Source organism: Heloderma suspectum, chromosome 1 (assembly GCF_057233095.1).
Source record: "Heloderma suspectum isolate Gila_16-S chromosome 1, 16-S_ref, whole genome shotgun sequence".
In the NCBI taxonomy this organism is placed as follows: Eukaryota; Metazoa; Chordata; class Lepidosauria; order Squamata; family Helodermatidae; genus Heloderma; species Heloderma suspectum.
In genome coordinates, this window is record NC_139458.1 from 71,948,699 (window position 1) to 71,964,541 (window position 15,843).

The 15,843-nt window shown below is 45.7% G+C and overlaps 1 protein-coding gene across 1 annotated transcript in view; it reads right to left on the minus strand.

Moving 5' to 3' along the window:
• Window positions 1-7,188: 7,188 nt before the first annotated feature.
• LOC146357386 (cytosolic phospholipase A2 epsilon-like) overlaps window positions 7,189-15,843 on the minus strand; it is a 62,563-nt gene continuing 53,908 nt past the window's right edge. The window contains exons 18-19 of the mRNA XM_084827489.1: window positions 11,361-11,547; window positions 7,189-7,714 (exon numbers count right to left, since the gene is read on the minus strand). Of these exons, the coding sequence (XP_084683615.1) occupies window positions 7,500-7,714; window positions 11,361-11,547 (402 nt within the window). The 3' untranslated portion in view covers window positions 7,189-7,499. The remainder of the gene's footprint in view (window positions 7,715-11,360; window positions 11,548-15,843) is intronic.

Consider the following 15,843-nt stretch of genomic DNA (forward strand, 5'->3'; position numbering starts at 1 on the left):
AGACTACAGCGACCAAATAAGGAACGCGAATGGCAGCTCCCTATGGGGGCCGCCATTTGCGTACGCGCTGTTTTTAATTTTTTTTTTAAGTCACCCGTGATAGGATACGTGATGATTAACGTAGCCTATCATGGCTGACTTTGCAGATCTAGCCGTGATAGGCTACGTTAATCGTCACGTAGCCTATCACGGGGTGTTTTTTTTTAAAAAAAAACTTTTGAGTTCGAGGCCGGGTGAGGCGAGGCGCCTCCTCCCCGGCCTGAATTTCGGCCGGGCGAGGCGGGAAGCCTCCCCCCCCGGCCTGAACTTTGCGGGGGGAGCAGCGAAGCGCCTCCCCCCCACCGCGAACAAGCTTCGAGGACAGGTAAGTGACTTTCGTCCACCCCTAGAGCAAACGCAGCCATTTCTCCTGTTTTATCCAGTATTCCCCCATCACCACCACCACTGTCATCGATTGGAGACTGCTCGATTATGTTCAGCCCTAATTGGGCAATGAGAGTTGCCATTTGCCAAAGCTCCCTCCCTCCTCCTCCTTCTCTCCCCCTCCCGGATCTCTCTCATATTGGTACATTTGGAGCCAGCCTGTCCGGGCTGCTCAGAAGGCAGCAGAAGAGCTCCAAATCTCCAAGGCAGACCAAGGTGCCTCATCCACGAGCTGCTTCACTTGAGGGCACCTGGTGTTGTTCTGATCCACCTTGGATCATGTCGAGGCACCTCCGAAGCAGCCTGCTTAGCCTCCTTATTTGGGATTCAGATCGAAGCAGCACACAGCCCTAGTTAATAGTAGTGCCAGGTACAAGTAGCTGCAGTTAACAGTCTTCCAAGGCAAATATGGCCCGTAAGCTGTTTTGGTTTTTTACAGGGACTGGGAAGTGACTGGACACATTAAGGATGAAGGAACATCAGAAAATAAGAGCCCTGCTGGTTCAGACCAAGGGTCCATGTAGTCCAGCATTCTGTTCACACAGTGGCCAACCAGCTGCCCACAGGAAACCCACAAGCAGGACATGAGTCCAACAGCACCCTTCTTCCCATGTTCCTCAGCAACTGGTGTACCTAGGCGTACTGTCTCTGATACTGGAGGTAGCATCTAGCCATCAGGACTAGTAGTCATTGATAGCCTTCTCCAGGTATTTTTCCAAGCCCCTTTTAAGGGTGGTGGCGGTGGCTGTGGTAGAGACGGCAGCAGTGGAGGCAGAGGCGATGGCAACGGTGACAGCTCAGGTAAAGAGCTGGAGGTGCTGTCGCAGCTGGGCTGGGGCGCCGAAGCTCCAAAGTGCACTGAAGTGCTTTGGAGAGCCCCCGACCCACTTCAGGTCACTTTATGCTCCCCTCCGCTTCACCTTGAAAGGGGCCTGAAGTGGCCTGAAACAGCCTGCTTCAACTCTGGCTTTAGGCTTTAGGCCTCAGGCTGCAGCGGTGCACAGCCCTACCTGTAATTTCCTGGATCCCTGCCCCCAATCCTTTTTTTAAAAATTGGCATGACATTGGGCATTCTTCAGTTCTCTGGTATAGTGGCTGATCTTACGGATATGTTACATATTTTTGTTAAAAGACCTGCAGTGTTATATTTCAGTTCTTTAAGAACTCTAGGGTGGATACCATCTAGGCCGGGTGATTTATTAACTTTGTTCATAAGATTGAGAACTTCATCTTTTGTCACCACTATTTGCCTCAGTTCCCCACACTTTCTTCCTGAAAACATCAGTTCAGGCACAGGTATCTGTCCTATATCTTCTGCAGTGAAGATAGATGAGAAGAATTCATTCAGCTTTTCCGCAATCTCTGTATCCTTGTTTAGGACTCCTTTAACTCCATTGTCATCTGGTCCAACTACCTCCCTTTCTGGCTTCCTGCTTCTGGTATATTTAAAGAATAGTTTTATTGTTGGCCTTGATATTGTTAGCGATATGCTCTTCAAAAGCCTTTTTTGCATCTCTTATTGTACGCTTGCATGTCCTCTGTGCAAGTTTGAGTTCCTTGTTCTCATTTGGGCAAACCTTCCATTTTTTGAAGGAAGCCTTCTTCTCTCTAATAGCTTCCTTGGCACTGAGCTTCTTGGCTTTTATTGAGATTGGGTAGAAGAACAGCACTGGAGGAACAAAAACTTGGATGCAATGCTTTGAGCGCATGATTCTTTCACGGTCATGCTGCAATAATGGCTTTACAACAAATGTGTTGGCAGAAAAGTTCTTCAAGCATCGCTGCTATTAGAGTAAGATACTACATACTGATAACAAACTGACCCATCACCAATATTCCCATGCTCAATAATTTTCCATAGTCAGTATCTTGGGATGCTCTGTATGTGCTTTTGCACAGTTAAAACTAGTGCGTCAACTGCTCCTGTTCCTGGAGATGTCTGATCTGGCCACGGTGACGCATGCCTTCGTTACATCCCGTTTGGATTACTGCAACACGCTCTACGTGGGGCTGCCTATTGGGGGGGAAACTGTGGGGAACCAGAAGGGAATGAGAACCACCCCCACCCAAAGGATGAGGTCAATGTATCTGAAATCACACTTCTTTACTGGAACGTGTATACATGGGTAGCCCGCAAAGGAACTACCATTTGGGAACAGGATACATGGGTTTTTAAAAGAAAACAAAGTACATAGTAAAAAATATGAAGAGAAAGATTTCAGCCAATTAAAAGCTTACATATGTTATCTATATCCAATCACATTAGGGTTGGGGGTGCTCATCAGTGCTCCCTAACCATGAATACACCCCTAAACACAGCTGGGTCACAATGATCTACAAATTCCTCCTGTAAGGCAGTATCTTATCTCAGTAGGGAATGGGTTTTTGCCTACCCATTGCCCATGAGATAGGAGTTGGAGCCTGCTTTATCTGTGTGCAGGAATATTTATTCTACCCTCTTACCCAGTTCTTTGTGTCTTGTTTTTCTCAGCTACTCCGTTACAATATTCTCTGTATTTTTCCTCGTGGAGACTTTGGTTCAGGCCTGATACTTTGGTTCAGGCTTTTTACAGGCTTCCTCCGCACACACACTATGAAGAGTGTTCAGACTGCAGTTGGTCCAAAGAGCTGCTGCCAGACTGTTGACTGGGACTGGGTTCAGGGAGCATACAATTCCCTTGTTAAAACAGCTTCACTGGCTTCTAGTCTGTTTCCAGGCACAATTCAAAGTGCTGGCTATGACCTATAAAGCCCTATACGGCTCCAGTCCAGATTATCTGAGAGACCGTATCCTCCTGCCTATGTCCTGAGATCCTCTATGGAGACCCTTCTCTCAGTCCCACCACTGTCACAAGCACGTTTGGTGGGAACCCAGGAGAGGGCCTTCTCAGTGACTGCCCCACAGCTGTGGAACACCCTTCCCAGGGAGGCTAGGATGGCTCCCTCCTTTGATGTGTTTCTGGAGGCAGGCTAAAACATTCCTGTTCCAGCAGGCCTTTGGGACATAGTTGGAACCGGGGGGCAGGGGGTAAGCTGCTAAAATGCTGTTTTCATGTTTTCAATGTAATTCTAATTGTATTGTTGTTTAATTATATTTTAACTTTTGTATATTTTCAGATGTTTTAATTGTATGTTTTAATGTTTGTAAGCTGCCTTATGTCCCAGTACTGAGAAAAAAGTGGGGAACAACAACAACAACAATAATAATAATATGCTGGGAAAATAAAAAAAGTCTCCACCTGGCACCGGATGGAGTACAATGTACGTGCCAGACGAACTTCTCCAGGGAGCTCATTCCACAGTTGAAAAGGCCCTCTTCCTGGTGGCCACCTGCCTCACTTCCTCTGGCAGGGGCTTCTGGAGAACGACCCCTGAAGATGATCTTAGGGTCTGGGCAGGTACATATGGGAAGAGGTGATCCTTCAAATAACCCGGTCCCAAGCCATTTAGGGCTTTGGATGTTAATACCTCTTTGCATCAAATGCAAAATAGCTCAGCTTTCTAGTGCCAAGTGTTGTTCTGTCATTTCTCCATACCAGGTAACAGTATTTCAGGGATCCTCAATGGTTTTTAAATCGAAAAGCATCGCTGTCAAGAATATGGCTTTTTTCTTTATTGACTTGTGTTCTTTAAAATTTAAAGGTTTAAATTTAAAGGTTTTTAAATTGAAGAGCATCGCTGTCAAGAGTATGGCTTTTTTCTTTATTGACTTGTGTTCTGGAAATTTATCATAGTGGCCTACTATCTTTGTACATTCCTAGTGGTTTGTCCTTTTGAATAGAATATTTAAAAGATCCAGGAGATCTCTTCCAAAAACCTCAAATTCTAAGAAAAAAATATTCAGTGACTAAAGTAACCCTGCATAGCTTTTCCTGAAAACCTTCAAGGAAGGAGATTCTGCAACTTCTCAAGTCAGCTTTGTTCCCTTGTTGAATTGCTTTAATTTATATAGCATTTTTACTCTGCTCGTCAGCCAAAAAACTGCCAAAAAGTGCCCAGTTAAATCCATCCATCCATCCATCCATCTCCCAGCTCTGCAACACAAGTATTAAAAAACACTTCCAGTGTTGGAAGAAGCCCTAACCTGCAGCCTTTCCCAGCAATTATTTATTTCATGCAATACTTGTGTTTTGCGTGTGATTTATACATCTTCCCTCAAGGTTGTGGTCATGTTACAAGGATAGTGCATTTTTCAAGCATTCAAATTTAAATGTCTCGCACCACAGAAAATGGAATTCTGCTCCCATGTGCAGAACCTTTGGTGCTGCTAGTCCTCTGTTTGCTTCGCAGTTCCCTCAAAATCATTGCAACTTTCTTCTGAGAAGGAATCCCCGCAGTTTTCTAGAAATGTTGTTTTAAGCAACATTTGATGGCAATTCTACTTTTAAAAAATAGTGATGGGCAAGCTTCCCTAAGCTCAATTTGCATTGGGCTCCTCTAAAATGAGCTGATTTAGGATTGGATTTGGAATGGGTCTAGGGCTAGATCTACACTAGTGCTTTTTATTGGTATTGAAGCTGGGGCACACTGCGTATTCCATATATCATATTTCTAGCATTATTTCCTGCTTTCTATTCCATATTATCCAAAATAGCACAACAGATGACATTGTCTACACGGTATATTGGTATGAACGTGCAAGAAGGATATAGCAGCACGATGATGGGATCATGTCAATATGATACAAGGTGTAGGTCCGGCCCAAATGGCTCATTTTAAGCTTGAGCCCATTCCAGGCTCCAAGTCTCATAATGATCCTGATATGTTCTTGTGAAAATGACAATAGGAATGGGTGGATCTGTCAAGCTCGGTCTTGTCAAGCTTCTCATTTTTCCACCGTTAAGCTTGTTCCATATTACTGGACCAATTCTGAACTCTTTTTTTCTGCACAGAAATTCATGTATATTTTCAAATGTACAATTGATGAAAGTGTGTTTTTGTGCATTTTAGACACGTATGCGGTTTTCTTTGCACATGTTTCAAATGTGCACATGTTAATGGACACTGTTTTTCTTTCTTTCATGGAATGCATCACAAGCTTGGAAATGTGTGGATTTCCAACCACGACTGGTGTTTGGCTCTGTGTTCCATTCCAGGAGGTGTGGATTTGGTTAATCCATAAAAAAACCCTTATACTGAGGGAATTTCTCATCCATCCTTAAATGACAAATCCTGGAGACTGTCCCAACCCTCATAAATGCCCCTTTCCTTAGCTCCCAAACTTATCTGCTGGAAGATGTGCTGATGAGAAGGACTGCTGCTACAGCCTAAAGTAAGCCAGAATGTTGCCCTGGACACCAGGAATTGTACTTTCCCAGGTGTTATGGGTCTAAGGGACTTGTCACTCTCCATGGTGCTACATGAGGGCCACAGGGCACAGCCTCTTGCATTGCCACAACCACTGCCAGCTATTTGGGATTGGTGGAGAGAAGGGGGGAATGGGGAGGCCTCATTGTACAGCACTGTTGCAGGGAGGGCTGGTGCTGGAGCCAAGCTAACAATAAGCAGAACCCATATAACAGCGTTCTCAAATTTGGGTGTGTGTGAGTGATTTGCTTCCCCACCCCCACCCCCCCACAATGGGGTTTGGGGGAATTTGTATGAAAATGGCACACATCATAGAGGAATCTCCAGGCAAGAAATCTGAAAAGTCTCTGAAGGATAGGTGCAGGAGATAGGGAGTTCTGATGACTGAAAACCAGTTTAAGGCATTTTTTTTTCATTATGAAGCCTGGTAGTGGTGGACGAATGTCCATTTCACAGCCCATCCTTATCCTACCAAAGCAAGTGATTGGAGAGCCCCAACTAAAATGTGCCCTATGATTAGAATGTGAACCTGTCAGTCACTCAACCCCTTCCCTCCTGCCCCCCTTATCAGCATTTCGAGAAATGAAAGCAAGAGACAGCCCGTCTGTCTTTCTGAAGCGGAATTGCAAACAAAGCCTCATGCAAAGTCCAGTTTCAGTTCTAGTCACTTAAGAGGGAAGCCTGTTTTACTTACTTCAGGAAGCACCAGAAATGGTCTGAAGGGGCTCAATTTGGCTCAGGCTTTAGCTGAATCTGATGCACATCCCTAGTTATCAGTACAACAAATTCCACCGCTTAGTCACTAGTATAGGACACTAATCAGGGGAAGTTAAGCACTTTTGAGTCCCTCAGTTTGGAAGGCAGAGATTTTAACCATTTGCTTAGTGCACTCTGTGAAAAGCAACAAGGATTATGAAATGATTAACTTGACCGTGCCCACTGTTTTTGCAAAGGTCCTCCCCCCACCGCTTTAACCTCATTTTAAACTGAGAATGATTTCACATCTGAGATGCCTCTAGCCTGAATCTGTGATTTGCTTCATTCAGTGAACATTGTCTTCATTCTTATCTTTAAATCCTGCGTGGCATCTCCCCTATTCCTACCTGTCCTGGCGCTTGTGCATGCATGGACCACAATATAAGAGTCACACAGACATCCTAGGATTGCTCTTAATTTGTGTCACAGAAGCTTTGTGATACACAGGGGCACCATTTAAGAAGGGAAGGGACAATCACATTCTCACCACACTCTATACATTTCAGTATTCCTCAGGGGTACCCATATATCAGGTCAAAGCACGGTATCTATGGATCACTATCATTAGAAAAAATTAAACCCATGCACTATTGCTTTGCCTTAAAAATGTGTGTGTTTGTGTGTGCATGTTCGACCCGCGTGACTTTTTGATCTGCGTTAATCATTCTGGTATAGTTCTTATAAAAAGTAGGCAAGACATATGCTCTTAAAATCCACCGCTTTTTTTTTTTTTGGCAATTTAGTATTAAATATACCCAAGACTGGGCCTTCGCAGCTTACAGTGAACCTTGCCCCCTCCTACTAAATCCTCCCACCCACCTAGTGAAATCTGAAATGGTGCCCCTGATGAAACATGAAACAGTCATTATAAGAGAGATGAAACTGATCCCACGGAGGCTTTCAATTTAACCATACATTGTGGATCATCAATACTCTGTCCTCTGCCTACCCCAAGTGTTCTGGGGATTGAAAAAAAAGCCCCGGCCAATCTATACGGGCACATAGGAAGGGGATTAATTCTTGCAGCACTGTTGCCTTTTCCGTTCCACAGCTGCATGCAACGCCTGGAAAATCAAGTGCTGGTTATTCAGGATGTTGTATTCACTCAGGTTCACCAGTTTGTCAAAATTCTCATCACTGTAGGTAAGGCAGAAAGTGGAGTATGGGGTCTGGCCAGTGGAAACATCGACATTTCCTGCAGCCATCTCATCGCAACAGCGTTTCTCACCTAGAATAAAGACACAGCAGGTGGTTGGTTTTGGCTTACTTTGGGGGTGGGGTGGGGAAAGCATCAGTATTTCCCTAGTGTGGCCTTCCCCAACCTGCTGGGTGGGGCATGCTAGGAGTTGTAGTCCAATGCAGCTGGAGGACACCAAGTTGGAGAAGGCTGCTCTCATGAGTTCATTCAGGATTTTGTGTGGGGTGCTGTTATTCTTTCTAAATCTAATGTTTTATCTTGCACCTGGTTACACAACCTTATTTTGCCCACACTTAAAGCTCAACACAGGAGGCAATGGCTTTAGAGCATTACACAGTCAAGATTCAGAAGCTGCCATTCAATGGCTGTTACCACAGAGATGTGCTTTTCTTTATTTTAAAGTTATACTCATTCCCCCCCCCCATTGCATACAACAGATCATAACAATTCAGTACAAAGCCATTAATTCATCACTTGGGTGTGGGGAGGTCAAGAGAGACAGCGAAGGAACATGATAACCCTATGCAGGCATTTGCCTCCTTGGGTGAAGGGTTAAAGTGGGCTGGGGCACATGGGCGCATACATAAGCTCTGCCCTCATCTTCCCTATATGCCTAACTGGCAGGTAGACCTTCACACGTTGAACACAAAGGTCTGTAAAGGGCTCTGTAAGCACATTCAGCTGAATGCACTTGCAGAGCTCCTATGACCGGAAAACCTGATAAGGCAGCTTCTCAAAGTCCTTCCACAATTCTTTGGTATTCCTGTCACTTCTGCTTCTGTCCTTTTCCGCAGGGGTCTGCAGAAAGCACAGGAAGACATAGAGTCTTTCTACACCAGGTTTTTATTGTGTGCTTGTGATTGCTCACTCATGGTGGTTTGCGGGTCCTTTACATGACGTCATCCTCCTCCAGGGCCTCGCATGTGCTTTGCAACCATTATCGCATATTTTCCCTAACGAGGAGAGTGTGGTATCTTTTCTGAATGGTGTTATAGTAATTGCTCATGCACTTGCACAATTGCTCATGTAACTGCTCATGTAATCATGCAATTCTGCTATACCACAGCACCACCTAGTAGCTGTGTAATGGAACATATAGGAAAGCAGAGAAAGAAACCCCCTGGAAAAAAAACCCTGGAAAAAAAAACATGTGTAAAGGAGCCGATCTTAATCCTGCAATGAATCCAGAAGTAGAAGCCTCAGTAAAGGTGCAGGTTAAAGCCTTGTGCAGAAAAGCCCCTACCTCCACTTCCAGGAACAGTGTTGCTAGGCAGCACTAGATCTAATTGCCACTGGGGGTGGCCAGTCAGGAAGAGTGATATGTAAAATCTTGCTAATCTTATTGACACTTTATTTTCCCCTTTTAATTTTTTTAATGCTTCTTGGAGCAGGGACCTCAAAATTCACCTCAACACTTCATTTTATTTATTTATTTATTTAATTTATTTCATTTCTATACCGCCCAATAGCCGAAGCTCTCTGGATTTTAGGAGAAATTTATGGAGAAATTTTAGGAGAAATTTATGCAGGAGCTGCATAAGTCTAGTCATAGTACCCAAGGCTCTTACCTCTTGCTCACCACCCTTCAACTTTTGATTGACCCCTTGAACATATGAACAAATATGAAGCTTAAATGAATCTAAGGGCAAGTTTACACATCACGTTAAGCCACCCTGAAGATAAGCCACCATGGGTTTGTTGTTCTCTTGATAACCCACATTACTTCCGACAGACAATTGGATGCACTGATGCTTGCCATGGGTTATTTCCCCTTAGTCCTTCCACCTGCTCCTGTCATGTATCCCTGGTGATTTTGCAGCAAAAATTCTTGTTTCATCATTCCATATGTCAGACTCAGCACCCTTTCTCCAGCTGGTCCACTGGGGTTGCTGGCTCATGAGGGAAACTCCCTCCTTGTGCATCAGATCACCAAAACATATACTTTTCTGAGCCTTTATGAATGTGGTAATGTGTCTGCAAACTTTAAAAAAAAATCTATTTGGGGTCTTGCACAAGTGAGCAGGAATGCAAGGCCGCCTGTTCCCTATTTAGCCATATACAGATATCCCCCTCTTGTCACTGTCCTTGTCAATGTCATACTCCACTTCTGTGCTTGCCTTGCGAGCAAACACCTTAAAAAAAAAAAAAGACTGCTTCACATACTACTGAAGTCAAGGAAAGTGTTACACCTGCCTGAAAAGCTCCTTCTCCTGCAGTTGCCAGCTGCTTTTGGCTCCCCACCCCCTTTCATACTTGTCACTTCCCTCCACTGGTCTCCATTGTTAGCTGTCATACATATGGGCTACAGAGCAGTGATGAGGACTGGTAAAGATACACAAATTTCAAGGCACAGCAGTAAGGCGGAGGGGGGAATTATGCAAATTTCATAGCGGCAGACTTTTGAACATGCCCGCTGGTGCAGGACATCATTATCATCATCATCACCACCATCATCAAGGTTGAGAACATGCTCAGGACACTCTCTGGTATCCTTTCTCCTCAATTTTTAGGAGTACAGGGTGGTCCTGACAAGGGAATTGACAAGGGAGGATGGCGATGGTACTAGTGAGATTGTCAGGAGCTGCAGGGTTTTCGCTATTCTTGCCAGGCAGCAATCCAGCCATTCCGAACAACCCATGATGTAATCACCGTGCAAGCTTCAGAGGTCACGACAAGCTACCCTGAAAACAAGCCACCCTGAATAGCTCAACAACAAGCCATGGGTTCTCAGCATGGTTTGTTCATGGAAAACAACCCATGATGAAAAAATTGCTCTGAGTTTGGATGTCAGAACAACTTACCCTGAAACAAACCATGGTGATAACTTTTCGTGGCTTATTGTGTCGTGTGAGCCAGGGCTAAGCGTTGTCATCTCAGGACAGCCTAGCATTACATTTGTACACACACACACACGCACGCACACACACACACACATACATACACCCTGATCCAGATTGCTGGGAAAGGGGGAGGGGGAGGCTTTAACGAGCAATCTTGATCCAGGTAGTTGGGATGGTCATGAGGTTAAATATTCAAATCCTGCTGGAAACAAGATGCACGGGAATGACTTGCCTCACACACTCTCTTTCCTAGCATTCTTGGTTCTGCTGGAGAACTGGGCAAACAAGGAGAGCCATTCTTGCATACCTGTTTCCCAGCAGAGGCAGGTCCCTGCCAGCCTGCCAAATAGCCAGTGGAGGCTGGTGGCTTTGATGTCATGGGACAGTGAATCCACTCTGGGGTTTGGTCAGAACCAGTAAGAACTCTAGAGGAGCTATCCAATGTGGTTCAGCACCTTGGATAGCTTCTTTAGAGTTCTGTCTGGTTCTGATTCAAACCCAGAGCGGATTCACTGCCCCACTGACATTGAAGCCACCAGCCTTCACTGCTAACAACTTTTGGTGGGCTGATGGGAACTTGATTTTGCAGGGAAACAGAGAATGACTCACCTTGCATGTTGCCCACCCCTGATCTACAGTAAGCATTGAGAAGTAAACACAGCTTACAGCCTGCAAGCAGAGACACACCGCCTGAAACATCAGCTTTCTGTAATCCATGAGTTAGCTGAACTGGAACCAGCAAGCAGGACTTAAACAAATGAGAACTTGTCAAATGAGACATAAAGCTGTAGTCTCCAGGTAAGCTGTAGCCAACTGTTTGGATGTCAGTAACTTACCAGGTGCTCTATAATATCGGAAGGTATCATTCACCAACGGGAAGAAAATCAGGATTGGACAACCAGGGATCTCTGATTGGTTGAAGTAGTAGCATTCCTTCAGTTGTTTCTTGTCTTCGTCCTCAAGAACAACATTTGGGAACGGGATGCCTTGCTGTATGTAGTACTTGCAAGCTTGTTCTAGAGGCTACATTCACATGGAAGTTAAAATCAGAGATTCTCTGAGAACTGAGAGCAAACCATTTGGAAACCCAGCAATTAATGTTGCTTTGCTTTAAAAGACCCATCAGATGGTACTAGAAAATGTATGGGAAAACCTCAGATTTAGAGACCCAGGGATCAGAAGAAATTATATGCAGGAGTTTGAGAGTGTTGTTGAAAAGAATAGTCATATGATGTATCTCTTGAAACATAAATATTAGAATTAGTAGTTAATAAGAGAAATAATTTTGTACGTAGTCATATAAATTAATATTGTCTGAACTTGGGAATTCATGACTTACAGCACATTATGAGTACGCTTAAATGCATGTGTGAGTGACAGGAATTGCCATCATCTTACTTTCACCAAAACAGTTATTTTATATTATAATTTTTGTCTTGAGCCTGATTGGACTCAAAAGAAAAGAATGTTATTCAAAACAAAAACATGTACACATGTTCAATGTATCATCTTCAAGTTGGTCCCTAGTTCCATGTGCCCATGGGTGCTTTGAATTTATGTTTGTCAAGCAGCAGCCACCCATGCCATGTGGCAAACTTTTGTTTCGAAGTTTGTGATATGGCGTGAGGATCTGTTATTCAAAGGACATAGTCAAAAGCCCCTCTGGCATGGCCCAGCCCTCATAGGGAAGGATCCAATAGTGTCCATCGACTAGTTTACATTGCAGTAGTGGGAACCAACACCTATACAATGTCAATAGTGCTTGCTAGCATGATGGACTTCCCAGGAAACCCATCACACTGGCAAGTGCTATTGAAGTTGTGCAGGGTTGGCTTTCACTAGCACAATGTAAATAGCATGAGCGGCTGAACACTACTGAATCATTCCCATAATCTCTTGAAGTAGCACTTTGGATTCTGACTACAAATTTTTTTAAAAGTAATAAGAGATGGGCCTGGTAACTGACTGAAAATATGCTATGTAAAGTTTACTATGATCTTATTTTAATACAAGTTCCAGGAACTACTAAAGTTACAAACAACATTTGAGCCAGAGGGAGGCATCAATCTTCAGATAAATTTGCAGAGAACTTGCACTGTTTGCTCGTTATTAGATGACATACATTAGTATTCACTCATTTGTCCTGTTTTCTAGGGCTGTGCATTGCTTTGGCATGAAGCCCAAGCTCCGAGTCGAAGTGGGGTGGTTTGGGCCACTTTGAGCCACCTCCAAGGTGAGGCAGAAGGGGCACGAAGCAGCCTGAAGCAAACTGGGTTGCTCCGAAGCGCTTTGGTATGATCCGGAAGCCCAGTCGCCATGCCGCTGCCACTGCCATTGCCCAGCCCCCAGCTCCTTCCCTGGGTCCTATGGACACGCACCAGCAGCCGTCTCAGTGCTCCGGAAATACATGGAGTCGCCATTTTAAAAATGGCTCCCCCCATCCCCCAGAACAACAAGACAGCGGCTGGCATGTGTTCAGGGGGCCTAGGAGCTGGCCGCGGCAGTGGCTCCCCCAGCAGTGGTGGCGGCTTCCCCTGGAACAAGATGGCTGGCGGCCTAAGGCCCATGTAAGGAGCTCGGGGCTGGGTGGCGTGTTGGGCAGGGGGAAGAGGGATTCAAATGTCTGAATCTCTCTTCAGCTCCATAGGCCAAATCGGGTCAGGACCCCCCCCCCAAATCAGCCCGAAGCGAATTGGGTCCTCCTCAGAAGTCCCAAAGCAGCCTCCAAGTCAGATCAGGGGGTCCATGCACAGCCCTACTGTTTTCATCTTCTAAGTATGGTATCTCTTTGTGGCAAACGTATGTCTCTACTCAATCTTTTCTTTTAATACAAGAAAAAGATGTGGGCAAGATCGACTTACTGAAGCACATGCAAATAATTAAGGATGGCAGAGAATTCCGCCACGGATCTCAGTGAGGCCGAATGTCAGTGCATTTGGCCCCCCGAAATCTGTGGCGGAACGGCCTGCCACCCCCCCGCCCCCCCGCGGATCCCCCCCGGGACAAGACTTACCTGGGGCGGATGTTCCGGGCAGCAGCAGCTCCGGCGGTGGTGGCAGCTGGTCTTTCGACTGGCTGCCACCGCCGCCATTTGCAGTCTTGTTGTTGTTGTTTTTTTTTTACAAGACGTGATAGGCTGTGTAACGATTTACGTAGCCTATCATGGCTGGGTAAAAAAACAAAACAAAAAATGCGTACTTAAATGGCAGTGGCTATGGCCACCGCCATTTGCGTTCCTTATTTTTGGCCATCTTAGTCTATGTAAATATTTACGTAGACTATGACGGCGGAAATAAAGGGGAATGCAAATAGCGTAGCGGGTGCTATTTGCGTCCCTTTTTGATTCGCTGTTTTAGCCTACGTAAATATTTACATAGGCTAAAACAGTGAATCAAAAAGGGACGCAAATAGTGCCCGCTACGCTATTTGCATTCCCCTTTATTTCCGCCGTCATAGTCTACATAAATATTTACGTAGACTACGACGGCCAAAAATAAGGAAGGCAAATGGCGGCAGCCTTAGCCGCCGCCATTTGCGTATGCATTTTTTTTTTTTTTTTTTTTACCCAGAGCCCTCCGTGGCCGGAAATCTGGCAGCGGACGGCTCTGGCCTGGCCCTGGCCGGCTGCTCTGCAGAGCTGCCGTGGAGCACAGCCAGCCGTGGAGGATTTGGGGGGGGGAGGAACGGATCGCCTCACCCCCCGTTGAGGATTCCGGGGGGAGGGATGGAACGCCTCCCCCCCCCCATCAACATAATCGTGGAAAGGTAAGTGGCTTTCGTAGATCCCTACAAATAATGGGACCTCAAAATGCTTCACTTGGGATGAAGTGCTTTTATACTTTATAGAGATATCATATTGATAGGTAGCAATATTATCATAAATTAATGAGAGAGTTGACTCTGGGCACAATTTACTAAAGGTTTTTCTCAATAAGTACCATTCAGTTTTGTTATGCCCTGGGAACATAAAGTATATAGCTTCTGCAATGTTAAAAACACATAAGGGTGGGTGAGAAATTTGTTGGCTTCACAATTTTATGGGAGATTACCCAATTTGCACCTCCAACCTCCCAGAGTCGAATGTGGACCTGAATGTGGACCTTGAAAACATGCACTAATTTGAGAAACGTGCATTGAAAAATGGGCAAAATCATGCTTTAGGACAAAAATGAATACATTAGAAAAATGCACACAAAAATACGTGTCTGTCCTGGAGATAAAAAGCCTGCAATCTGATGCAGAACTAGGGGTGCACAAAAGTCACTTACCTGGTCTCGCAGCTTTTTGCGGTGGGGGGGAGGTGCTTCGCTGCTCTCCCCCCAAAGTTCAGGCCGGGGGGGGGGGGCTTCCTGCCTCGCCCGGCCGAAATTCAGGCCGGGGAGGAGGCGCCTCGCCTCGCCCGGCCGCGAACTAAAAAGTTAAAAAAAACACACGCCCCCGTGATAGGCTACGTGACGATTAACGTAGCCTATCACGGCTAGATCTGCAAAGTCAGCCGTGATAGGCTACGTAAATCGTCATGTAGCCTATCACGGGTGACTTAAAAAAAAAAAGCACGTACGCAAATGGCGGCCCCCATAGGGAGCCGCCATTCGCGTTCCTTATTTGGTCGCTGTAGTCTACGTCAATCTTTACGTAGACTACGGCGAAAATAAGGGCAACGCAAATAGCGTTGCCTTTATTTTCGCCGTAGTCTACGTAATCTTTACGTAGACTACAGCGACCAAATAAGGAACGCGAATGGCGGCTCCCTATGGGGGCCGCCATTAGCCGTACATGCTTTTTTTTTTTTTTTAAAGTCACCCGTGATAGGCTACGTGATGATTTACGTAGCCTATCATGGCTGACTTTGCAAATCTAGCCATGATAGGCTACGTTAATCGTCACGTAGCCTATCACGGGGGCGGGTTTTTTTTTTTAGTTTTATTGGAATGGCGGCGGCGGCGGCCGGTCGAAAGATCGGCTGCCACCCCCGCCCCTGACGAAGACCCGACAAACCGCCGCCGGGACCCGCCGCCGGGAGGGACATTCGGGAAAGGTAAGTCCCGTCCCGGGGGGGGGGTGCGGAGAATTTCTCCCCGAAACTTGTTCAGGGGGCTGAACACGTTGGCGCTCGGCCCGCCGAAGTTTCGGGGAGAAATTCTCCGCCAACCCTATGCAGAACTGGACAGAATGAGTCTAGCAGTGGAAAAATGAGAACCTGAATGTGATTGAGCTTGACAGATTTATTAGGGATGGCGGAGAATTCTTCAACGGTTCTCAGTGAGACTGAATGCACTGGCATTTGGCCCCCCGAAACCCGTGGCGCAACGGCCTCCC